Here is a 27,558-nt window from a genome sequence, read left to right on the forward strand (position 1 = left end):
GTACGATGCAATGTGATGCGATGTGATGCGATAGGATGCAATACGATACAAGACGATGCGATATGCTATGATACGATACGATATGCGATGAGCTGCGAAGACAAGAAAATACAAGAAATACAAGATGAGGCGATGCAATGCAATGCAAAGCGATGCAAGGCGAGGTGATACAAGGTCATGCTGGACAAGACAAGAAAAGACGAAACGAGAGGATAGCATGCAATACGATACAAGATGAGATGAAATTACATTTGATTATGATAGATTACATTACATCTTGATCTTCAGCCAAACAGTAATGCCCAAAGGACACAAACACATCAGAAATGACATTCCCTTCCCCCAGTTATTTGAACACATACACATACAAGACATACATTGGGAAAGTTACACGAAGCAGCAATACAAACATACAGAATGACGTCCACCTAATTTGGAATGGAAAACGATACAACAAAACGATCATAACATAAAACAAGATATTCGGCCTCATAAGTTGTAATAGTGGCGCCACATCTCCGCTCTGACATTAATGGCTTGTTGTTTTTTTGTGTTAGATTCAGCTTTTCTGGATGAATCACGGAGAAACTTAGCAGCTTAGCTTAGCTTAGCTGTGGCTGAAACGTTGCTCCGGTCCGGTGGTCACTTCCTCTTCCAGACTCTGTTGTGTCTGATTCAACAGCGCGATATTTAGCCTCATATCATGAAACTAGTTTTCTTCCAAATATACTGATATTTTAAAGTATTTTGTAGTATGATATTTTAGTGTCTGCTTTTCCCTATCGCTAGTGTAGCATGGGACGGGAGTGTTTTGGGAGACCCACATTTTATCGTCCTTGAAGGCACCACTACAGAAAATGCGGAAACGTAGTTTGTAGTCTAAGGCCGATCTCCAAAGTTTTGCCGGCAAATGAGCGGGGAGCTCTGGGTGCAGGCAACATGGAGGGAAGTTAAACATTGTTCATTTGCATATACTACCCATATTGTAATGATACAATGCTGGTTGAAAATCAGCGAAGTTTCCCTTTAATTGAATCTAAGTCTATAAAAAGTGCATTTTCACCTCTTTAAAGAGGATACAGTTAGATGAATGTATTGCCTCAGGCAAATTGTTCTAAAGTTTAGGCTCCCAGGCTGCAAAGACTTGATCCCCTTCAGTCTTTAATCTGGTCTTTGGAACAGTCAAAAGAGTTCAGTCTGCCGATCTGAGACTAGGCTTCTGCACATCAGGAGATAACAGCTCTGAAATGAAAGTTGGAGCAAGGCCATTTATTGCTTTGAAAGTAATCAATAACACTTTAAAATCAATCCCAAAATTAACTGGAAGCCAGTGTAAAGTGGCTAAAATGGGACTGATATCATCTCTTTGTTCTAGTTAAAAGCTTGGTTGCAGCATTCAGATCAAGTTGAAAGAAAAAAACAGGGAATAGTCAATGAGAGATGAGATGAAGACATACATGACTCTCTCCATGTCAGTAGTGTAAAGAAATTATGTAATTTCTAATGAATTACTGCTCTCAATTGTGGTGTCAAGGTCTCAAGTTCAAATAAAAAAGTATCATGCGTGGAAACAATAACAGGCTGTGGGAACATTGATTATCTCCAAAGGATAAACCGTTCCCCCTTTTGTTTATCTAATGACTCCCATTTTTCTATCTCTCTGCTCTTTTCTGTGACACAACGTCGGTAGAATTATTATCATCACAAAATTATCTGTACCACCGAGGAGCAGTTCCTCATAATGCTATTCGTCATTGTGAATTTGGAGGAATAGGGGGCTGTTTTTCACTGATTTCTACTGGCAGCCTGTGTGTTTTGATTAGAGGTTTTCCCCCGAGGTACATGCATCTCAAAACAGAGCTCTGGGGAGCAAACATCGTCAGGAGGGGAAGAAAATGTTGTCTATGAAACAAAAGCTTTTTTTTAATTAACTACAATCTTCTATCCAGTGAGGCGACAGACGGCTGCCTGCCTATGCGGTGCCAAAAACAATACAAGTGAGAAATAATCAGCTCTGTTTGCACCTGTGTTGTGTGCCAAAATATGATGTTTTTTCACTTGTTATGTTGTCCACAACTTAAACTGCCATCAAAGCGTAGATTTTCTTCGTAGAAGTGTCCTGACCTTTATTTCTGCCCTAAAAGTAAAATGACTTCCAGTAACCTTCCTACTTCAAGGACAGTTTCTCTGTGTTGCTCTGCTGCTGCAGTGCAATGCTGTCAGATGTTGTCTGATGTGAGTATTCCTATGCCTGGCTATTTTTAACCCATGCATGTCTTGATGTTTAGTTTTTATTTATTTATACATTTTTTTGGTATACAAATTAGGGTTTGACCTATATGGATTTTTGAAAGTTGATACCTATACCAGTATTTTTGGATTGAAAAAAAAATCTAACATATTACAAACATTTGCTGTTTCCCCTCATACTTTTTTTATTGGTTGAAAAGCCTCTGAAATTTAGGCCATCATGTGACACTAAAACTCCCCATTGAAATCCAGACTAATGAAATTGTTTTAGGTGGGTTAGCAGCTCTTTAAGGTAGGATGAGACAGATTTTATTTCAGGTTTTACAGACTGCCACCCCATATCAATGGGGGACAACACACACTGATTGGCCAATATTTGGTTTTTATTAAAAAGACAATATCGACCTATCAATATATCGGTCTAATCTACACAAATACAAATCCTTATTATGCCTAGGGAAAACAAGGGTGGGGGTGGCAGTGTGGTGACTGAAATATTTAAATGTTACTGTATTCTCTGGACAGATCCTGCACACATTAGTTTTGACTCAGGGAAAAAAAGAAGGAGCATCTGGAAGCAGAAACAGCCTTTATGTACTACATTTTTTATGCCCAAGAGATAAAGCATCTTCATGCACTTTGTAAATTGTCTCTGCTCATGGACAGACTGCTGACTCATCAGTGGCATCCATACCAACCACAGATGCAATCTCCTCTTACCCAATGTCCAATATATTTTTTCTCTGGGTCGTTGTGTTTATCCAGTTGGGGGAAAAAAAGACTTACAATCAGCTAGTGCGCTCTCTAGCTCTGTTTCCTGTTTGTGTAGCGATGCTATTTCTGTATAACTCCACTGAATCACTTTCCTCCTCATGACGGGACTTGATTTCAATTTTTGGGAGTCAGCAGGGTCGATTGCAAGAGCAGTCCTAACCACTAAAGGGAAAAAGGGAGATTGAGGCGAGAGTATCTCCTCCTGCCTGTGATTATAAACTCACTCACTACTCAAACTCCAAATGGAAAACTGCATTAGAGACAGAAATGACCTATTGTTTCAGTAAGTGGAGAAGGCTGCAAACCAAATGGGAAGAGAACAGCGTTGAATCCGACTGCATCTGTCATGCACCATCTCGATTATGTAATTAGCAAGCTGTTGCCATTCCTCATTTTCACTGTTTGACAAGCAGATGGGCTGGCAACTTTTACTCTGGGAAAAACAATGACTCTTTAGGACAACAGTTACAGAGTTTCAGCTATGATATATGTCATTCACACATCCATGGTCAGTCCTTGTTGTATTAGAACTTTCTCACATCTAGCAATGAGAGACGACTTTGCTAGACCTTCTAATATATGATAACATAATGCTGTTTAGCTTGGCATAGTCAAAATAGTATAAATGACTTGGGGCGAAAAGGTGGAAAAGATGGCAGTGACCATACCGAGGATGATTTTCTGCACATTTTCTTGTTGATACGATGACACCAAGCACATTTGGATGTAAAATATTAGACAACTATGCCATGAGCCCACAAAGCCAGCCTCCCATTCATTGTCAATGAAGGCAACTCTTGGCTGTCTGCACATGCAGGTATTTGTACAGGTTTGGGAGAGAGTTGATTATGTTCACAAATACTGGTGGTTTGTCTCATTTTTGGGGCTCACAGGGGGATGATAGGGTTGTAGGATGATAAGATATACACAACATGACCAAACAATACATTCCAATAACATTTCTATAGGTCCTTATTGTGTGCCTGTAGTCCCCAATACTGAATTTACAGCTACTTTACAGTGGGATGTCTAAGGCTAGAACCTAGAAATAGCAAGTTCCTAAATTGAGCAGCATCCCTCTTCTATCTGCCTGTGTTCTCATTCAGCTTATCAATTCTGACCAAAATGATTAAGTAAAGCATCTTATATAAAGACAAAATAAACCTTACAGTTCTACTCAGGATATGGGCCTACTGTAAATAGCACATTAATAACGGTGGAATACACACACATGAGCGTATGGTGACCTTTTTTTCTCTTCGGCACAGTAATCTACAGTATGTTTCCAACTGGGCTATAAAAATGTAGGGTCCATCTGGTTGTGATATCAATCTATTTATAGCATCAAAACCCGACTGTGTCAGGCATGCAGCCTACCTGGTTGATGATTTGATGAACATAAAACGTCAAAAGATACAGTATAAATTCCCAGAAAACATATGACTGAGAAACAACTGCTCCCATTCTTCTCTTTAGAATGACCATAGATGGTTTTTGCAGCGTCTCTTTTCCTTTTCACCATACAGCGCTGCTGTCCTTCTACCTTGTGTTTCAGTCTGTGCTGTTGTTCCACACCGGTGGTTCTCAACCTGGGGGTCAGGACCTCCCAGGAGGTCAGGAGATAATTTATGGGATAAGAAAAAACATATTTCTACTATACAAATTTATAATCATGTCTATTTATTCAGATTTTTCCTCTCATTTTTCCTTTTTTCTTGTGAAATAGTGAGTTGTTTTCAGCCTGTAGGCCTCATCTGATAATCAAATGAAACAACCTGAAAGGGGAAAATCATTATTTGGTTGAACTGTTCACCACTCTGTGTATGCACGCTTGTTTTGGGGGGCTGTGAGAAGGCGTTGCTTCATTTTAAGGAGTCACAAGCCACAAAAAGGTTGAGAATCACTGTGCTACACCGGTGTCACCAAGACCAATTCCTGTACATTTACTGGATTGCACTTAGCCATAATGTGATTCTGATTCCCCCCATGTGCTGCTGGCAGCAAGCCCGCCGTATTCAAGCCACATCGACATATGATCCGCCCCAGGGAAGTCAATCCCTTCTTAATGATTGGCCTTTGGCAACCTGAGCTCTCATTACTTTCATTGACAGAGCAGTAAGAGAGACATCACTTTTTGATGTCAGTGTTTAATACACAGGACTCGGCCTATTTCTAATGGAGTGATACGTTAAAGGAATGAAATACTGACTTGACTTTGATTTTCTGTAGGGGTTTCATTTGGTGGAGCCACACTTAAAATTCAGGTAACATCCCAGACGTTACTGACAATTTTTTGAACCCCTTAGACTGCAGCTCCCACAGAGAAAACATCTTTCTTACTTGATCTTACTTTATTAATATCTTAGGCCTAATTCACCCAACCAACTCTTAGATCTCACAGTTAAATGGTTTCCAGCCTGTGCTGCCACTTCCTGGTCATAAAGCAACTGTAGTGGACTTCAACTCTCTCCCTCCCCCAGCTTATCTTAATGTGAGCTGATGTGTCCACACTCAGTGGAAACCCAATGCTTGGTGTGTGTCTGCTGTGCTATGTATACCTTCATTTCTACACTTGTGAGGACTAAAATGTCCCAAATGTCCTCACAAAGACAGAAAGATGACAAAAACCCTCCAAAGTGAGGACATTTTGGTTCTCACTTTTCCAAGGAGCTAATTTAGGGTTTGGGTTTAGGGTTAAGGTTAACATTAGGTTTAGGTTAGGACAGGGGTTCCCAAACCTTTTCATATCAAGGACGCCCCAAACAGATCCACATTAGACCATGGACCCATTGAAGAAGATACAAAATGTTGTCCTATAGAACCTGAGAAGATATGTTTGATATGACTCAGAATTATATAACTGTATATACTGTAGGTGAGATTATATGCTTATAAATACTCTCATTGTGCTAATCTCTAGGAAGTGAAATATTAATGAAATTTGAACTATTTCAAATTTTTCTGTGGATTCCCTGGAAGTCCCACAAGGACCCCTGAGGGTCCCTGGACCCCACTTGGGGAATCACTGGGTTAGAGTAATGGTTAAGGTTAGGCATGTAGTTGAGAGGATTAAGGTTAGGGTTAGAGGATAGGGAATGAGAATAGTATAGTATAGTTATACAAACCTGAGAGAAGGGTTAGGGTTAGGGTTAGAGAGAGAGAGAGAGAGAGAGAGAGAGAGAGAGAGAGAGAGAGAGAGAGAGAGAGAGAGAGACTGCAGCTGATACCTGCACTGTCCCAGAGACCCCAGCAGGGGGCAGTGTGTCTCCACACAGCCTCAGTGTGAAGGTTTTGAGTGTGAATTCACTGTCGCTGTTTAAAACATTGCCTCCATATTACGTGCGACTCCCAACAGCGACATTACATAATTACAACACAATTAATCAACTACAACTCGGAAATCACGAGTTTAACTACAATCACAATTGTAGTTAGACAATTTAACAAACCCGCTGTTTTGCTGCATCATAAACACAAAGTCTAAAGTAGATTTCAACTGTCAACTAAACTGCGGATTTGCACTAAAATTAGATCGGTTCTGGCTAGTAAAACACCTTAACAAAAGGAAACCAATGCACACAATAACAGCTACCGTGCACGGGATTTAGCAGCGTCCCCTTTAAGAGCGTGTTTTCTCCCCCTCTGGCATAATTAATGACGTTGTGCTGTAAACACGACTGACGCTCAGCTGCGTGGCCGAAGCAGCTCAGACCCCAAGAAAGACCTCCAGGTTACTGTGTTTATTTTTGACAGGACCACTAAAAAAACCCCGCGGTTCACCTCGACTCTCATATGCAATCTCCAAAACCAAGACGGTGCTGCATCTCCCCGGCGAAGTGCGATGGCTAGAAAGACGGACATCCCCTCCTCGTACTATGGTGAGTCGGTCCGTCTTTGTTATAAACGCCAAGATCTTTCCTGCCACACAATATGTGACAAAGGGATATCTGTGGCCCGATTGATGTTTTGACCCCTCGCTGTGATTTACATGCTTAACAACTGTCACATTTGACGCTCGCAGTCAAATAAGCAATATTTATCATGTTTTTTTTTTGACGTTATGTGGCATGACATAAGTAGCTTACACCGTTTTTTCTGAAGTGTTTCTTATCTTTTACCCTCCCCAAACATAAACCCATAACAGGATATGTCATAAAAATAATCTATATCTATATTTGACTCAAGTGAAAGGCATCTGGAAGGGTTTTTTTTATGCCTTGTATTGTTTACCATACGCACACAGGAGAGTATCAGTACTGTAAAAGTGCACACAATAGAGCACTCAAAACAACAATGAAGCTTATTTTTACTTTCCATCTTCACTCCTCGCCCACAGAATAGGATAATTACAATAATACAACAACTGCAATTCAAGTGGTGCTGTTGGTCATCAGGGATAAAAGGAACAATGTCCTCTGTTGGGTTCATGACAAAGGAATTTTTGTCTCCCAAGTGACATTTTTGCTGCTCCAGGCGTTGTGGACGTTTAATCTGTGGGCAGATTTGCTGTCCATTAGCCCGTCTTAATAATAATCATGTTGTTTATCAAAGCAATATAATCCTTTTATTACCGCTAGATGCCACGCAGAGAGCAATGTCTTCTCATGGCAGTAAAGACAAAGACAAACGAGTCATTTACTGTATGTTGGTGATTTTGTAGGGTTTGGATTGATATGGGGTTTTGAAAGCCGATACTAACATCAATATTTTCATCTGAAGTCGATGATAGTCAATATTCTGTGTGTATATTCAATATCCTTAAATTTGACAATGGCAAAACATTTGCAAGTATTCCCTGTTTTTGGCAGGGTAGAAAACACATCTGACACAGCATTTAGACTCTCATGGGACACTAAAACTCTCCATTGAAACCCAGACTAGTGAAATTATTTCAGTGTTAGCAGCTACTGTATTCAATAGCAGGGGAACTCTGGGATACATTAGGCCTTTAAATGAAAAATTATTTTCAAAAACCATAATTGAAACAATGAAATAAAATAAAATTCACAAAGAAAATGGAGTTACATTGCAGGTTTGACAGGCTGTTTTTCTGTATCTGTGGTCAGGAAGGAACCTCCATCACATGCAGCAGTGGATGACATTGACTGGCTGATATCCGATATTAAACTAAAGGCGAATATCGGCCCGATATATCAGCAAACCGATATCGGTCTAGCCCCAATGGCCTTTACATGAATATATCTACAATCTGTTACTTCATTTCTCCCATTTTACAAATCAATTTTGACATTGCATGACGACAAACTGCCACCACATGTCACATTTCTCAGTTGCTGTGCGGGTGTCAGGTCTCCCACATCGTTATCGGCCGCAAACGCATCATATCACTCGGCTCCCTCCTAGCTGGATACCGCTGATAATTTGACCTGAGATGACTGCCAGGGAGGGTTTGAGCCGTAGCCGTGCTGTCGCAGAGTGACTTGGGTAATGCCGAGTCTATTCTCGATGGCTCTTGATGGGGGAACGCTACAGTTTCTGCCTGTCGTTTCCCTACACACTGACCCTGCGTGTCACTCAGATCTCATGACTCCAGCACTCTGCCAATCAGGACTACGACTTGTCAGCTGCAGTCGATTCTCACTGTTCTCCAGAGACACACAGCTGTCCATGGGGCTTTTTAAAACCCCTCACTCCCTATTCACCAGCCAGAGCCAGATCTGATGCTTTACAGTGTACCATAAACCTGCCATGTAGCCTCCATACATTAGAGAAACCTGCTGTGTACGTACATTAGAGGTTATGTTAAGTGTGGTAAATGCAGAGCTTAGTGCAGCTTCAGAGTGAAATGCGACATAAAGCCTGTGTGTCATTACAGTTATAAGTGATTAGAGAGGCTAATGTGTGCATTTATTGGCATTTTCTCCCCAGTGCACCAATTCAAGTGCCACTCTTCAGAGAATTACATAGAACATAGTGAGACACTTTCATCAAGGAACATAATTTAGCCTTTGTGGGCTGGTTGAAGACCAAGCTAGTGGAGCATGGGATGGAGTTATGGTGACTCCCTGTGTTCAGGTCAGCTGCTTTGTGTTATTGGCTCTCTGCTGCTTTTGTTCAGTCAGCTAGCTTGGCCAAATGGCAATTCACAGAAACTCCTGTGGGCTCCCAAGTGAGCAGAGGATGACAAGGCAAATTCTACATCATCATCTTCTACCAGGTAGTGTTTTAAAATCAGGCAGTTTTCTCACTCAATGCGTCTGTTTTAATGTGGACTTGGAATGCTTAGAGACTAAATGGAAAAATCCACTCTAAAACACTTTAACACTGGTGATGTATCTTGCATTTCTTATTTGGTGGTGTATTTTTCTTATTGCTGCAGCTGTGCATACCTGACCACACGTAGACATCATGTTGAAATATTTCCAGCACAGCTACAATGGAACGCGTTGGTGCGTTTTTTTTTAAAACATCAACAGTAAACATCAGGTTTTGGTGTGGTCAAAGAGCAAGGGCTTCTTTCTAGAGCCGCCATTTTGCACCGACGTTCAACAATCATACAGGGAGAAATCCTTTGTAGAAGAAGCAGCGATACCAATTTCTCCGCTGACAGAAGCCTCAATAGACCAGAATGTAATGCAGCCAAAAGACATGTTTTGAGTAAGAGGCGTGACTCCGGCTTTTTCTCAACTGGAAAAACTCTCACTCTCTTGCTCTTACTGTGCTATCACTATTCTCCACTTAGCATGTCCTGAATGCAACAAGTTCAGGCACGTTCACGTGATTTTGTACAATTTTAGGAAATGTAGGAAATCACTAGGTTGAGGCAAAGTGGGTACACCAAAAAAAAAAATTACAACACTTTACTACACTTCACTCACTTCACACATCACAAAATGACTCCTTGAATGCATTGAACAACACAGACTGATGATATCTAACAGTGTAAAAGCATCTAAGGGTGGAATTGCATATTCCTTCATCAAAAATCAGCAAAATACATTTGTGAAAGCATAAGTGAGGCACATTTTTGCAGTTGGTCAGTCTACCTACAGTGCCATCCCATCATTCACATTCAACAGTTATCTACTGGCTCTACATCCAAGATTCAAGTACACTCTCTATACTAATATTATACAACGTCCCTAAATATGTACAGTGGGCCTGTACTGCTGTAATGTTCAGTCAGTCAGAAAAGTAGAAAAACACCTCATAATCATTCTGTGACAGGTTCATAAGTAACAATTTAGATATGAGTTCCATTCACCAAAGAAAGTGTTGAGTCGGGCACACTGTTAATTAACAAATTTCTCGCATGGGCAGCTTCCCTAAACGCTGCATTTTTATACTGAGGCAATGCAGAGGCTTGACAGAAAGCTGAGAGCTTTGGTTCAGAATCAAAGACTCACAGCCTCTCCCTGTGAAATTGCAGTCAGAGAAGGTTGTGGTTCAAATGGCTCATTTTGCGACCAAGAATAGGTGCCATGATGGGCTTTTTAAGTGTCACTGTCCTCTGCAACTACTCATTTCAAATGAAGACTGATGCTTGCTCCTAGCCGCTCCTACATGTTACACTATAAATGTCTTTATGACATTTATGCTCATTATTTTTAACAAGGTTATGTTCTTCAGCGGCTAAATTCCGTATATCTTTTCTCAGGAGGTAGCTATGCCAATGCCTGGCTGGAAGTTTGAATAGGTATATGATTCACACTAATGATAGGGTGAGTCAGTAAATAATTTCAGAGATTCATTTTTTCGTAGAGGAAAACACCGGATTGTCTTTTGTTCGACCCCGTGAAAATTGGACAGTTAGCTGCGAAGGGGCTTCGTGGGCGACAGCAAGGAGACTTTAAATTTCCAATTTGCGGCACGAATATAGTCAGTGTTTGTGTGTGACTAGAGGGCTAACTGTCATTGACAGTGATTTATTAAACCCAACCCAAAGATACACTGGAGAAGGAGCGAGAGATGCAGCTACACTCATGCAAGACACGTAGGTTTGTTTGACTCTCAGCTGCACTGTGAGACTTGAAATGACGTCTGATGGGCCTAATGCACTAAATGATGCAGCTAGCTTTATCAAAACAAGTGAATCATTATCCTAAGAAGAAAAGGGGACATGGTTTTCCGGTGTTGTACACATGCTTTGTCGCCCAGGTGAGGGCCTTGCATTACACCTTGGAGATGTGCTTAACTGCACCGGAGTTTCAGCAGCCTGACGCTGATCTGAGTTTGATGTGTGCAGACTGCAGAGTGGCAGAGGTTAAGAGGATCCCCTGTTGGAGGACGCAGCCAGTAAGGCGATATTAACATTGACCGAATCAGGACGCTGGCCTTCCCTCAGGGTGTAGAGACAAATTGCACCGTTAAGTCTCTAAAGGGGAATATCACTCAATTTAAGAACTCACGCTGTGTTAAACCAGTAGCTAAGGGTCATTAAATCATATTTGTGCACATGAACATTTCTTGCCGCAACCAGAGAACCAAGACCCTAAATCTGTGATGCACTATGATGCATGTCTGCACTGATGTCAAGCCTGAAACCACACTACTGATAGTCAGTGGGAGAATGACCTTGTGGACTTAAACGTTTGTGTGAGCTTTTACATCCAGACAACCTTCATTTTATAGTAGCTTCTTGTCAGTTAAGTGCAGTTCTGAACCTGAAAATGTAACTTTTCTTGTTATACCCAAAGTCAATATCTATGATATTACCACAGTCACGTAATATGTCTTTCATCCAACCTGGAGGCAATGGTGAATGATCACAACACAGACAAAACCATCCTGGGTCATAGAAGCAGCATAGTTCAGCTGAAATACCGTGGGGTTTTCATTTAATCAATGAAGTTACTAAACTTTGATTGCTTTGGGTCTTCTAACTACCCCTTTGAGCCTCCATTAGATTGCCAATAGAGTGACTTAATAGTACATTACTGTACCTGAGAGTCTGAGGGTATATTCTGGTAATGTGCTGCTTTACATTGTTTCTCTTTTTTTCTGTCAGAGCTTTCCACTTATGTGACAACAATCAGATCAATTGTAGCCTGTGGCATGATCAATGCATCTCACCTTTTCTAGAAAAATCTATTTTCTGCTTATAACTGAAGTCTAAGAAGTATAAAAATGATCAAAGAACAGGGTTGTGTGTTGAAGTTAAATGTTGAAGTGTGAGAACCAAGTTGCATCCTGCCTGACATTAGTCACTAGTTAAACTTTAGTGTGTAAAGTAAGGTGAGGATTGCTGTGCCTGGGTTTTTTTGCATATATGCAAGCAAAGTTTTTCCTCTGAAGATAGCATGAGTCTCATAAGAATACAAATGATCTCCTAGAGCGTGTGTGTGTGTGTGTTTGTAGGTGTATGTGTTCACCTTTGCATATGCATATTGCATGTCCAGGGATTAAAACAAAGTTGCCTTCCCCTCCACTCCTTGAAGTCTATATAAATCCGAGCCAGTTGAGCCTGTCACTGTTCTAGCAGGAGTGAGTCTCGTTTCACAGGAACACAGACTCCCACTGACATGCCTGGAGGCCCCCACAGAAGTAACCAAGGTCACAAAGCCCCAGCCGCACTACCGCTACTTCTCCGCTTACAGCAGCAGCAGGCTAGCTGTCAGTGTCTGACACTCTGAGATGCTAACTCCCCTCCCGGGGGCGAATCCCACCCTGGATCCCGCTATTCTCAGCTTCGGAGGGGATGTCAGCTAGCGCCATGTCTCTGCTACCCTCTGAATATACGTGCTGTAAATACTGCTCATGTGTTGATGGGAGTTACCCGGTGGGATACCAAACGAGACATGCCAAGCACAGAGTCCTAGACCATCTGCTAATAGTAGAGACGATCCCAAGGGACTCTGCCAAGTAAACCTAAACCAAATATCTGGATGTTTGGAGGTTGTTGTCTTGTCTCAATAAGGAGACAAGTACTTTAAAGGTTGTAGTGTTTTCCAGAGAGGGAAAACAAGAACAGAAGGCGGAGAAAGGCTAGGGAAAAGAGAGAGTGAAAAAGAGGGTGATGGTGCTACATTGAGAGTGTTTGTGTGTATTATCTGTCCACATCTTCAATAGTATGAAAAAAGTGAGCCATCTGGAGCTTCTTAACTGCTTTGATTCCATTTGAGATGGACTCCAAATCTCATCTGTTTTTTGGCCAGGCTGGGTGTGTGGGAGAATAGTCTGATCATCATGCTGCTACCAATGCACTGTGTGTGTGTGTGTGTGTGTGTGTGTGTGTGTCGGGGGGGGGGGGGGGGGGGTTGCTGTTTGACTCAACTGTGAAGCCTTGCCAGTAAATCTCTGCCCTAAAGTCCCGCCCCCATGACCTTCTCTCTTTATCTCCGTGGCAATGATCCACCCCAAGCAGCTTTGTTACCAACGTGCCAACACTAAAACGTTACAGGAGAAACCTGAACACCGCTAGGTTTTTAAATACAGACCAGAGCAAAAGAGATGAGCCCCAAAGCCACGTACACTGATTTTCTTGCTTTCCTCTATGGATTGGCAGAAGCCAACGCTTCATTAAATATGAATGAATATACACCAGCTTTCAAACTTACAGACTGTGCCGCCTTGCTAAGCCAGGAACATCATTATGCTGAATTTTTAAGATGTCTCTTTTCTCTTGTTGTGTTCTGTGGTTGGATCTTTGCCCCTTATGTCTTTCCCACCCATCTTACCTTATGGTATGTAGGTATGTATGTATGTGTGTGTCTGAGTGTCTGTATGTGTGTATGTACCAACTAGGGCTGGGCAATATATTGATATTATATCGATATCGTGATATGACTAGATATCGTCTTAGATTTTGGATATCGTAATATGGCATAAGTGTTGTCTTTTCCTGGTTTTAAAGGCTGCATTACAGTAAAGTCATGTAATTTTCTGAACTTACGAGACTGTTCTAGCTGTTCTATTATTTGCCTTTACCCACTTGGTCATTATATCCACATTACTGATGATTATTTATCAAAAATCTCACCAATAGTCATCCCTACAATATTGTCGCAATATCGATATCAAGGTATTTGGTTAAAAATATTGTGATATTTGATTTTATCCATATCGCCCAGCCCTACTTACAACTGAACATTTAGCCCACTTCGTAGAAAATACCGAGATATATATCGTGTATCGCCATTCAGCCTAAAAATACAGAGATATGATTTTTGGTCCATATCGCCAGTCCTAGTACCAACATGTGTGAATGTATGTATTTCTATGTCTTGATGTATGAATGGATGTCATGTTCTATTATTTTAGTCCAACGCCTTCTGATTGGGATTGTGCAATATGTCTATCAGTATCGTATCGTATCGTATCGTATCGTATCGTATCGTATCGTATTGTATCCTTCTCAATCCACTATAGCTTTGACAGGAGAAGTGCAAAGTCACAGCCCTTCCCTCACTCCAGCTCTTAAAGTGTTTATGAATCGGCAGAGTGAAAAGGGGGAAAAAAGTCCCTTCCAAATGGCCTCTCTGACCCAGCCCATGTAGTGCACCTGCAGTGTTCGAGCTGTTTGCCTGACCATGGTATGAAAGAGGCCTGTGTTGGACAGTGGAGCCTGGGGACACTGGTGCCTGTGTCCGCCCGTGTTGATGTGTCTGTATACTGGATGTGTTTACGGAGACGAGATGAGGAAGGCGAGTAAGGGAGGAGGGGGGGGGGGGAGTGGGGGGCGGGGGGAGTGGAAACGGGAGAGAGAAAGTGAGGAAACAATTTCGATACTGGCACGCGTGCTGACAATACTGTGTACTGTATGCCGGATTCCTACACATTTTCCATTTGATGATTCCACGCTTCTAGCAGACCTTAATTTCTTGCCTTGGATTTGAAGATTTTCAATATGCTCCATACTCACGGCGGCAATATAACTGTCAGCAAGGCCATTTCACTTGCTGGAGATATTTCACAACAATAAATCTCACAGTATGTGAAGTGACAGTAGCTAAATGAAATGTGTAGTCATTTGTTTTTTTGTTTTTTACCAGGATTGCACTTGTTTTTTCTATACTTTTCAGACTTTTTGTGCAGCTCACAAACTTTTGAACACCTGGAAATGATCAAATTAATTTTCCATGCATATCCAGTGTTTCTAGATTTGCATAGAAATCCCATATAGCTGCAAGGGCAAGCAAGGGAAATTGTTTTATTTGAATTTCTGAACAAGGAAGGACTAATCACTGTTTTGCGCTTTTCATTCATCCTAAATGATATTATTGTTCCATTTTTATTTGAGATGCAGACTCTCGGTACAGTCTAATCACTGCATCAGCCCTATCATAGCCTTGCCTGGATCCAGCCCACTGAATCACTCATTCTCATTTACACTCAATATTCGCTCATTAACCGTGTAATAAAGTCAAAATGAGGGAAGTAAGTGAAAATGCAAACAAGTGATTCATGGGGCTGGATGTGGGCTAATCACAGCCATTTAGCCCCAGTCTTTCAGTTAATTATGGAAGACTGGAGGTACTGTACGGTGTTGTTAGTGGTGCAGTAGCAGTTCTAGTCTTTGTTGTAGCCTCAGCTTCACTTTCTTTTTTTTTCCCCCTGTGGAGCCAGACCAAGAGCTGGCGAAATGAACTGATATACAGCCCTGAATGATCCAGATTATTTGCCAGGTTGCAGTGAATCAGTTTCGGCAGTAAATGTGCCCATAATTCCTGAGAAGTCTATGCTACGATAGAGTGAGCCACATCAGGAGGGCTATGGCAAGGAGATAAGTGCACAATTTCCTCTCTCCCCAAATTGTGAAATACAAGGCGACTAACACCTTCTGTGACTTTCCCCCTGAAGCGTTGAGCTTTATCACGCCATGCCGGGTTGTTACATCTGGCTCTCTTCCAGCACCGGCACTCTGAAGTTGATTCTCAGTACTCAATCTCAGCACGTAGCTCCAAATCTGTCTGACTGGAAGCATCGACTTCAAATTGAGGCATTGTCACACTGCCTTTCAACCTTTTTAGATTGCTTTTATGAAAGACCCATTGGTATGTAGGCATTTTAGCACATCATTGGACCATCTTTTACTAGACTGTCACAGATTTAGTTTACGCGTTAAGGTCGTCACTCTACAGTAAGTTGATCCATAGTCACGGTTGCTATGGCAGACTAACTGCAGATGCAAATAGGATTGGAGAGTGAAGATTACTGCCAAAGCCTTTGTCTGAGCCTGATGTGTAATTCCCCACCCCATCCAGCCTCATTGCCTTAGAGGCCAGCTTTGATTACCACCATGATTGTTGTGTTATGCGTAAATCCATCTGTCACAGGAGGACACAGTGACATTAGCCAGCACCGTGTCAATAGAGGAGACTAGCGGTTAGTAGAGCTAACAGTGGCTCTAGCTGTCTCAGTGTAGCATGCCTGCCAGGCTTTTTCCGAATGTTGTTGACTACAGACCCTCATTCAGCCGGACCACAGCCAGCAGCACACATCCAGTCCACCACCCTCATCTCCTGCACTGGCAGACTGCAGTGCAGTCTAAACAGCCGTCATGTAATGCAGAGCCTGCCGGTGGCCCAGCATCACTGATGATTTTCAAACACCCTCCCCTCCCCTCTGCCCCAGAGTGAAATCTGTTTTGTGAGGCTGAGGAAAGTACATTAAGCCTGGTGGAAGTAGTCAGGCTGATGTAGTGGGGTATAGGAGCAGCAGTTAAAGCCAAATTTACTCATTCACATCTCGGCTTTTGCTGAATTGGCACATTCTCTGTCACTGGATATCATTTTGTTAGAATCAAGAGGTTTTCAATCCTTCAGAATTATTGTAGTCTGCTTTACACCACATTGTGAAATGCTTTTGCAAATGGAGAAGTGCCCCTGTACAATCACATATTGTGTTTTTGAATCCCCTCTGTCATATTGTATTGACAGTCTCTTATTCTGGGCTTTGAGCGGCGTAATGACTGGCCTCATTTTTACCCAGTTGGCAGGGGGCCGTGCTTGCTGTCGGTCCTCTTGTCGGACATATTGGCCGGCCCCTCGGCCCCAAGCAGTAGGCAGATCAAGAGACCACTGCCACGGCCCTGAAACAACCTCCGCTCCCTGCCACTCAACGCAGCACAATCTGTCCTCTCACCACTGGCTCCCCTTGATCTCAGTGTGGTTCAGCTCTCACCCACCATATGGACCAACCTGTTTTTACCACAATGGCTCCCGCACTGTGGAGACCTGCGAGTGCTTTGAATATTCACACACCCCAAGAAGATCAATGAAAGGATTTTTTTTGTCTATTTATATTCAGCTTGCATGAGGCCCGGTCCAATAGCTAGCTACCCGGCTCACCCCCGGCAGCTGTAGCTCTAATTAGCTCTGATGTGAGTTAATGTGATGCAACCTGCTGGCCATGGAGCTGTAGCAACATCCACTGGGATATAAAAGCAACTTGAGGCAACTAATGGTGAAACACAGAGGAATAGCGCATATCTATTAGCACATAGCGCACAATCACTGACATGAGAGGCCCAACTTCCGCTCCCACTGGTCTGGAACGGCCCGCAGTTCACATGTTGAAGCTGCACTGCAAGTTGGGATATTAACTCCCTTGTTTTTGGCATTTGACTGACTTAAAGTGTTCACACCAGCCCCAAGTTTCCACAGTGGTAGTGGGCCAAGTAGCAGCATGATTCATAGAGTTTATCAAAGAGGGTTCCCACAGGCCTTGAAAATCTGTGAATGTTTGTGGATTTGAGGAAAATAAATGCCTTGGAAGTTTTTGAAAATGAATAGATGCCCTTGAAAATACTTTCTTTATTAAATTATAGCCCCTAAATTCATCAATATGCCTCAGCTCTCTCAGCTCTAGGATCAACACTTCACATCTTGAAGAAAACCCTGTGATGGGGATTTGTGTTCATACAGCAGCAGTTTTAAATTATTAATGATTTCACCAGGATTTCTTGACTTGACAAGATCATGAGTAAAAAATGATGCCTCTATGATTTTGACCAATGTCATCTCCAAAACATGCCAATTTTGAGTTCTTGCAACGAAACCTTGAAAGCCATTGAAAACTCGGCCATGAATATCTCAGTCTGTATCATTACACAGGGTTATTATGCCTATGATGCATACAGTATGTATTTGTGTTTGATCTGTGTTTTCATCATTACAGGCTACTTAGTTGAATAGCAGAGCAGTGTGGACGATTATTGCTTATCTTCATAGGTTCTTTGAATGATGACAAACTTTGTTCTTCCGTCTATAAAGGTTTATTCATGCAGCATGGAGAAAAGTTCACAGCACACCAGTGGTACAGGTAGTTCTCAGGAGAATAGAGATAGTATAAAGCCTATATACAGTCAAACAAGTCAACCTTGAGAAATAGCCACAAAGTCCCATCTTTCCCGACCAGTTTGTTCTTCTTCACCAGAAAAGTGACTGAAATAAATGTGATCATTATATAAGACTAATAAAAGCAGATATAGGTTAGCTCTTTCAGTGCCAAATGGAGAATTGTTCCTCAGTAGCATCCCCCTTATCTTCAATACTACGGCTGAGACGGCGCTTTCTCCCTCCAAATGCTGCAGTGAGCACCTGGTCCTGTGACACTGTGTCCTTGGCTGAGGAATTCACACACTTAACCCAGAACATCTCCCATTTTTAGAACTGAAACACAACTGCAGTGACTGACTTTCAGTGACAACCAAACAGATGGCTGTAAACTAAGATTTTTAATGCCAAGGACATAACAGAATGGGGCATTGAGGCTCTCGCATCAGATGCCTCGAATTAAAGGCGAGCAATCATTAAGTCTAATTCAGCTCCCACTGCATCAATGACAATGAAATTGAAGTCACATCTAAGCAGTGTCCTCATGACTCAGCAGGCTAAGGTGCACACCATGTACTCATGACACCATGAAGTTCGAAGCTGAATCTTAATCTGCCTTGCATGTTGTCTTCTATCTCCAATATTTCTTGTCCCTCTCCACTGCACACTTTCTAATATAGCAGAAATACCGTAATAATACACTAATTGGCAGTTCCAGCTCTCTAACTCTCATTTTCTCCCACCTCACCTAGTAAACTTACTCTTGTCACTCACTCTTGTGCATAAACTGTGCTTACAGAAGTAGCATAATTCAGCAGCATCTTCTACATGCTAACCTTTCTGTTTTAGTATTTTATTCACGTATGTAAAGAACCCAGCAACTGCCACTTCAATTTTCAATCCATTCTGAAGCAAAACACTGACACGCAGCGTGTATTATGTTGTTTTTTTATTGTGTTTGTTAATTTCTCCCTCATGCACGGTTGCAAGGTATCATTAACAACAACAACAAGTTATAATATGAAGTTTTAAAAAAGTGCCTTTCAATAGCTATGGAGAGGGAAGAGGAATGAGTTCTGGGGCAGCAGAAGCACTGAAGGCCCTCTGGTGCGGAGGCTTGTGCTGGGAATGTTGTTTTTTTAAACCTTTTTCTATCCGGGGAAATGTTTGGTGAGCATGCATGCTCTTTTTCTGCACCGCTTCACATTCACGCACAGTTTCCTATACTGCTGACCACTGGGCTGAAGGGCAGCTCAGTGGTCATTGTTGACGGAGAGTCACTTTCCCTGCCCTTATTTTGCTGTTGTGCTCAGGGATTTTAACCGGTGACCCCTCAGTCCCAAGCCGGCTTCTCTATCCTTCAGGTCACTGCTGCCCCTATATACAGTATATAGTATGTTGAGGAACCTGTGGTCAGCACAGCAGGGGGAATGGAGGGGAGTTAGTGAGGTTAGAGCATTTCAGAGATGAAAGGGCTTCATTGTGGAAGGACTTGAAGGGGAAGAGCAGGATTTTGAAAGTAATTTTACAGGTAACCAGTTGAATCAGTGGAGTAAAAGTCCGCCATGGCTCTGAGCGTCTGTGAGAACCTTTTTTAATGCCCTACTAACCGAGAAGTATTTTCCCCATGAATACTCATTCATTCATGAAAATCGCTGTATATCATCCTGGCATTTCAGTATATCTTCTTGGAGAAATACTCGCTTTACAATCCATTTTTAAATTCACGACTAATCTAGGGTTATACGATTTTTTGCAGTACAATCGGAACAGGCCCCCCAGATTTGCAAGAGCTTAGTGAGAAAGTAAAGCGTGTAGTGCGGTGCGCTCATTCCTCACATTTTTTATAAGCAAGGCTAGCTCCAAGTCTGTGAACAGGATCAGTATGGAAAATGGGCAGATGGGAGATAGGCCCACTCATGCTGCCCCTAAGTCTGCCCCAGCTGCTCGGCGATATTACACTCCATGTGCGATGATTAATATGTCCTCAGGAACGCGTCATACTTTGTCTCAACTGGGGTACAGACGAACATACATGCATGGAGGCACTCGGGCGCCCAAGCGGCAGCTACTCATGAACAGCCCACAGATAGACTTAGCCCCCTTGGGTGACGGAGATGCTTGCAACTGTGGTTCAGTATTTACTCCGCTGGGTCAAGTGGGGATTCCTTACTGTGACCCATATAAGTTGTTTCCTTTTAGAGCTGTTAAAATGATTTATTACCAGTCTGTATCCGCTGCATTGTTTTGCTTCTCACCACTGTAGCTTAGTATGCTCATCCCTCTTTGGCCCGGTGCTGCTAGGGAGACCTGTGCTGTGAAATGGCCTAGTTAGTTTGTCCTGGACAGTTAAATGCCGCAGCGGGTAAAGGTGTGAGCCATGTACTTGTGGAGTCATGGGCTGAAATGTTGCTCATGACCTTTTCCACATGTCAGCCTCCCTCTCACTTCCATGTTCACTTTTGCTCTAAACTCCTCTGTCCAAGAAAGCAGAAAAGCCTTAAATACAATGTATTATCTAGTGTTATTAGTGGACCAGACACTGTTATGTCTGGCAGCACAATTATTTGATTTTCTCTCATTGATCTTTGTTAGTCAGCAGAGAAGTACAACTCGCCACAGTTTTCAACTATGTACTGTACATGCACTCTGGTTTGCAAAAAGGAATCAATTGATTTTAATTCTGTTGCTGTTTGTTGACGGTTCCACACTCTTTACATAAACTAACCACACCATGATCTGCTTGTCTTACAGGTGAGCCACGCAAGTTTGACCCAACCTTCAGAGGACCTGTTCATAACAGGTACTGCACACATTTAACACCACCAGCCTTACTTTTACATGTAATGATATGGCGCTGTATGGGGAAACATCCAAAATACAGATATTTTATAAGATATTTTTTTACATACAATACATACAATGCACAATGAAAGTCCAGTGCATCACCAAAATATTTTATAAACACATCACTGGAGATATGCATGGCATTCTTTTATGCTAACTGTTAAAACATAAAAAAATCAATTTCCCACTTCTTCTTGTTTGTGGATGGCAGAGAAAGCAATTTCTGTTGGTGTAATTGCATTAGAGGAGCAAATAAGTTTTCAAGCAGTGATGCTTACAAAGTTGCAAATAGAATGTTAGTGGTGTCTCCAGCTGTAAGCAGTCTACAATTTTTGTTAATATTAAAATGTTAAGTAAGTAAGACTTTATTTATATAGCACTTTTCAAAACCATGGGGTACAAAGTGCTTCACAAAAAGAGAGCAGGATAATCACAAATGTACAAGAGCAACAACAATTTGTTAAAAGAACACAATATAAAAGAACAGAAAATATACAGAAAGAAGTTAAACAGAGATGATAAAATCAATGGAAAGCCAGTATTTGAAAGTGGTTTATGCACTGCCATTGTGTGTAACAAAAGTCTAGCCTTCATACCTTTCCGTTATTTAGCACTCAGGTGTATCACCAAAATACAGCAAGAGAGGTGCCTTAACCATAACACTGTCATCTGATTCTGTCTCTCTCTTTTTCATAGAATAGTATTGATTTTGCCTGTTGTGTAAGCTTTTTGGCACACACCCCTCTCTGAGCGCTGATAGATTGATCATTTGTTATGCAGCGTTAATAAAGATCGAGGCAGAGTGCTGGCAGCTCTCTCCACTCCACCACCCAGATCAATGGCCATTAGTCAAGCTGGTGGCTGGAGTTAGCCCAATGACACACATTATTAACCAGCCAGATACACCCAAAACAGATGTAGTCCACACACCACTGGGAGATGTTACAGGGAGATAGTGTAGTGAAATGTCTCCTGTTTTATCAGGCAGCAGCAAGGTAGCTCATCTCCTGCTTCACTGGAGTCTGATATTTGCCTGTTGAGGGCTGCAACTCAGTACATATCACAGTTAGTTACTCTCTGCATGGGTTTGTTACTCTTTGCATTGATTTGTAACTCTTTGCATTTGTTTAATTTGAAGAGTTGTTACAAAATCGTGTTCAAAAAGTCTCTCACTCTTACAGAGTGACTGATAGAACAAAATGAAAACACATTATTTTACTTTTTAAAGGATAAGAGGTAACTTAAGTCATTGACTGACAAAATGATAACACTGTAACAGACTTGATCCTCTACATTTAGAGATACTGAATTATAAGCTTTACAGTAGGTAGTGAGTAGTACTGAGATCCTTTACTTAAGTAAAAGTAGCAATACAACAATGTAAAGATACATTACAAGTAAAAGTCCTGCATTCAAAATCTTACTTAAGTAAAAGTACATAAGTATTGGCAGCAAAATGTACTTAGAGTATCAAAGTAAACATACTCATTATGCAAACTGTCCCCATTTAGAGAGTTATATTTTTTCATAAATTATTGGAATATTAATACTGATTTACTGACATACATGTACATGTAAGCAGCATTTTAAAGTTGTCAACGTGAAGCTAATCTTAACAATTTAGCTATACTTTTGGGTAGTCTAATCTATAACATTGCTATTTTATAGTTATTTTATAAAGATGATCAAATGTTTTAAATATAAAATATTGATCTGAAAAGTAACTAGTAACTATAGCTGTGAAATAAATGTAAAAAGTACAATATTTCCCTCTAAAATGTAGTGGAGTATAAGTACAAAGTAGCATAAAATGGAAATACTCAAGTAAAGTATAAGTACCTCAAACTTGAGTAAATGTACTTAGTTACTTTCCACCACTGATAGTGTTTTAGAAATGAACTCTACATTTTAAGATAGCCTGTCTTCTTCAAGACAATGAAGAACCACATCAGTATGCTGCAATAAAGCAGAAACCCCTTTAGGGTGTCACCACAGGCCTTCCTTGATGATTTAGTCATTTTCAGAGATAATGCAGGTTCTTATCTCTTTTACATTCAGTGTCAGTGTGGCAGGCTGCTGTGAAGGCATGTTTCGGTCCTCCCGTGTCTCTTTATCCCACTCTCTCCAGCCCATTTCACTCCTACAGCTGGGTGAAGGCACCAAGGATACTTTGATGTTTCTGTGGCTCAGAGGCTTTTTCTTAATGAGAAGAGGGAGAGAACCGGCTCTGCGGTCGTCTTGTTTTTGTACAAGCCCGACGCCTAAATGAAGTAACCGTATCTGCGGTTATTGAGCAGTCCTCTGAAGGCCAGACAGAAGTGGACATGGTGTAGAGCTAATTCAACCTGGCTCCTGCTATAAATAATATAATGCATTGGCAGTCGCTGATGCCGTGGGAGTAAAAATATATGTGGATGAAGCGCAAGTGCACAGCCGCGCTGCAATGTAATAATGTTCTGTGGTGTTCTGTCACAGTGTTATGCATTATAAATCTGCAATCGCTACGCTGATTCAACTACAGATCGAGTTCCCTCTCTTGCCACAACACACGCATGGAAAAGGAGTCTTGTGTTCATCAGGAAAGCTAAACGGATTCAAACTAATATCCGTCTTGACCGTGAGAAATGAGCCTGTGTGTGTGTGTGTGTGTGTGTGTGAGAAACCGTCCCTCCGAAGATCTCTTCCTATTAATGCCTGTTACAATGTGGGGACAGTCTGGCGGATTCACAGCAGAATGACACCTACGCTATTCTGTGGCACCCGTTGTCATCTGTGTCACCTTGGCTCCCACAGTGCTATCAGCCCTGCAAATATAACACTGTGACACAAAGTTTCTCATGGCACTGACAGGGCTGCCAGCACTCGTTTTTTTTGTGTTTTTTTTTTATTTTTTTGCTCCCCACAACACTTAACTATTCAAAGCAGCACTGCCTGCCACCACAGTACACAAGCAGGGCAGCGCTTTTGGTCCATGTTTAAGTGACATCTGAGGAGATTTGAAGTTTTGGAGACGAGGCCAGGTAGGAATCGCGAAAGGGGGCTTTGCAGTCTGGCTATATTTCGGATCGCATTTGCAGTCGATGCGGCCTGCTTTTCCGAGATAAGCGAAGGAAGCATGCTTGTTTTCCCCCTTCCCCCTCACTTTGTCAGCATCCCCCCTTTAGCGCTCACCTTTGCCTCGTGCCCCGGAGACGACTCTGCGTTAGCGCCGCGGTGCTGCGCTTGCACTTTGCCTCGGCGATGCGGCCGTGTGTCGGATACGAGACGGACCTCACAGCCGCTCGTAAGGTGGAGGAGAGGGAAGGTCGGCGTTCGGATCCCCCCCACCCCTCAGATCTCCTCCACGAATCGCCCATGACGCTCGGCTGACTGCTCGCTAACTCGACTCCCAGCTGAAGGATGCGGAGGGATTCAAAGACAAGGAATCCAGCCATCGCCATGGCAACCCAGACAGCTCTTCCCCCTTGTTCTTTTTTGAATGAGTGAGATAGTACTCCCTTGTCTCCCTTTTGTTAATAATATGCATAATATTAGAGACGGCTTTGCTGGTGGTGCTTCAGGTCCTGGCTCATACTCTCACTTCATATAAACCATCCACACAAAACTATGGCCTTCTTTACCAGGTAGAGCCGTGTCCTCCTCTGCTTCCTTTGTTCCTTGGTTTGCTCTGAAATAATAATTGCGGTGCCCACAGAAAAGTGGCTTTCACCAAGATGTGTGTCACAAGTCTCTAATGCTTATTTCATTCGTTGAGCCTGTGTCGTCAAATGTGATGTATTAGAGGTTTTGGCTGATAATGGTTTGGCTGAAAGACGCAGAGCAGATGGTCTATGGGCCGGCTATTATCAGCTCAAAGGGATGTGTGGCCGCAGTAACGTGTGGAGATATCACATATTGGACTCGCAGATAAAGTATTGGTATCTGCAGGCTTAATGTAATTCAGATAAGATTGGTGATAATGGACTCATCTTACTCTGCCAAGAGGAAAGAGGCCTATTACAGGTACTGTTGGGACAGGGAGGAATCTCAATCCTCTATAATGCTAAGTTCAACAAGCCCAACCTCCCACAGCAGCTCATTACCATGGACTGCAAGCGTTGGCGCAATTACCTACAGTATTAATGCAGGACCATAAACATTTGTGCCTAATTGCAACTGCACTTCCAAACATTTCGGGATAATTTGCGATGCAGAGCTTAAACTGCACAATGGCCCCTAAATCTGTCTAAGAGGCTGCGCTTGGCAAACAGTTTAAATGAGCATGTTTGTATCTTAATAGAAGTGCATTAAACCAACGTGTTTGTATCTTAATTCAAGTGCTTTGCTGTCTGTGTTTCTCCGTGTTTAAGCAGTTTTATCCCGCCTAATATGGGTTGCTCTTCAATTGATATTCTCTGTGTGCATCAGTGGTTCTAGTTTCTCATGACCATCTGCTATTTAATCATGAAATGGTATTTGGAGGCTGAAAAGCAGCGCGCATATGTGGCGTCTGGATGGAACGGTGTCACCATGCCGCATACAAAACAAGGACAAGCCGCTCTTCAAAGAATTGCACAGAGGAAATGCCATCGTGTCTCTAAGCCCGGGCCTCCTCTTGACATTGGCTTTGCTCTTCCGGATGAAAGAGGAGAAGGGTTGATAGCTGGAGGGGATGAGGGTCTCAAGTCAATTTGTGTAGCGTATGGTGTTAGGAGTATGTCCTTTGTGTGGTACTGTGCACAGTGGATTGAACTTGCCTTTGTTTCAGGGCTGGGCTCAGTAGTCAGAGTGTGAAAGGTTTTGAAAGAGGGCTGCGAAGGGGCCGGGCTGACAGCTCCTCTCCTCCCGGGGCGGAGAGGAGGGGAAGAAAGCTGGGAGGGAGGGAGAGACTGAGCAAGAGAGAGAGAGAGAGAGAGAGAGAGAGAGTCACTGCTCTAAACCAGCAGGCTGAGGCCACTGTACAGAGAGAGACAATCTTCAAACTAGCTGTCAGTGTGCCTATAGGGACAGTTAACTCTGGGGGGGATTCAGAGTCTCATTAGAAAGTCAATGGAGCTCTGCTGCACTTTCTCTGAGAACTGAGTCTACAGATGGCACCTTGTCTTGCCTGGTAGCAAATACTGCTGCACCCAGATTTAGAGCTCAAACTCACTTGCCATGCAGTCGCTATGTCATGGCTTTGGATTCCCAACAAACTAAGGAAATAATATGCGACTTTTCACCTTGAGGCAGGAAGTGTATTGTTAGTCCCGCTCTCCTCCCCCTCAGTCGGTCAAATTCACGACACTTGCCATTCACCTTGATTAGCTGTCCACCTTGAAACAGCATCTAGCCTGAAGCTGAGGTAAACGGCATCCATAAAGCCAAGTAGAGGGCAAATGTAAGCAATCTGCAATTAAAAAAAAACAAGCCTTCCTTCATACGGCTTTCCAAAATACCCGGACACTGGAAAGAGGCTCTGTTGGTGTTTAATTGCAGCAGTGTTTCGACCTCTATTGGTGTTACTGCTTTCTCCCACTGTTGCTGTCTCTCACTCTTGCTGTCTCTCACTCTTGCTGTCTGACAGTGTCGTCTGAAGAAGAGCATCAGGCTAGAAACGTTACTTGTGATGTGGTTATTAACGTATCGTCATAAAGGGAGTTTATAGTGTGCAGACTCATCTGTCCAGCACCTTTATTTGCATTTGGATGTGCGTGTTTTGTGTGGACTGTTTCACAGACAGATAATGTATAATATATCTTATCTTATCTTATTGTTTAATGTCAGAAAGTTGCATATTGTAGCTTTAAATATGCCCAAAAACAAACCCACTACTTATTACTCTGAGTTATACCCCCTGTCTTCTATCTAATTCTCTCTACCTCTTTGCCAGGATGGATGGTCCAGTTCCCTCTGTGGTCGCCCATATTAAAAATGTATCTGTTCATGATATTGTAAACTGGGTTTCGCTGATGTTGTGCTGTGTTACGATCATCCACCATATTTTCTATGCATATTTCTTTTTATCTCCATTTCCCCATGCCACCTATCTTTATTTGTTGAACTTTTTTTTTTTTTCCTGCAGGAGCTGCACTGATGTGGTGTGCTGTGTTATCTTCATCATTGTCATCCTCGGCTACATCGCTCTGGGTACCGTGGGTGAGTTTGACACATTGCTGCTGATTTCATCAGTTGAAGTTTCAAAACAACAAACACACATCACAGGCACGTACACACACACACACACACACACACACACACACACAGTATGGTGGTGATATGTTCTCTGGTCTGGAAGTGTGAGTTGCTCACTCTTCATCCTGTTCTGCCATAATTATAAAGGGTGGGAAGAGTCAGTGCGCAAGATTTAGACTAATACTGAATGTGTGGTAGGTGGGTGGAAAGTGTTTGCTCTGTCTGTGTCGTTTCCTAGAGTTTTTTTTGTTCCTGGCTAACTTTTATCTCGACAAAACCTCTGCTTCCTACAAACAAA

At 42.3% G+C, this 27,558-nt stretch overlaps 1 protein-coding gene across 1 annotated transcript in view; it reads left to right on the forward strand.

Annotated features, from left to right (window-relative positions):
* Positions 1-6,780: 6,780 nt before the first annotated feature.
* The window catches only part of slc44a5b (solute carrier family 44 member 5b), a 43,686-nt gene continuing 22,908 nt past the window's right edge, over positions 6,781-27,558 (forward strand). The window contains exons 1-3 of the mRNA XM_071545383.1: positions 6,781-6,902; positions 21,015-21,063; positions 27,151-27,224. Of these exons, the coding sequence (XP_071401484.1) occupies positions 6,866-6,902; positions 21,015-21,063; positions 27,151-27,224 (160 nt within the window). The 5' untranslated portion in view covers positions 6,781-6,865. The remainder of the gene's footprint in view (positions 6,903-21,014; positions 21,064-27,150; positions 27,225-27,558) is intronic.

The sequence above is a fragment of the Centroberyx affinis genome, unplaced genomic scaffold (genome assembly GCF_046629955.1).
Source record: "Centroberyx affinis isolate AG114_WGS23_722 - 3 ecotype Tasmania unplaced genomic scaffold, CSIRO-AGI_Caff_v1 ptg004902l_1, whole genome shotgun sequence".
Taxonomy (NCBI): Eukaryota; Metazoa; Chordata; class Actinopteri; order Beryciformes; family Berycidae; genus Centroberyx; species Centroberyx affinis.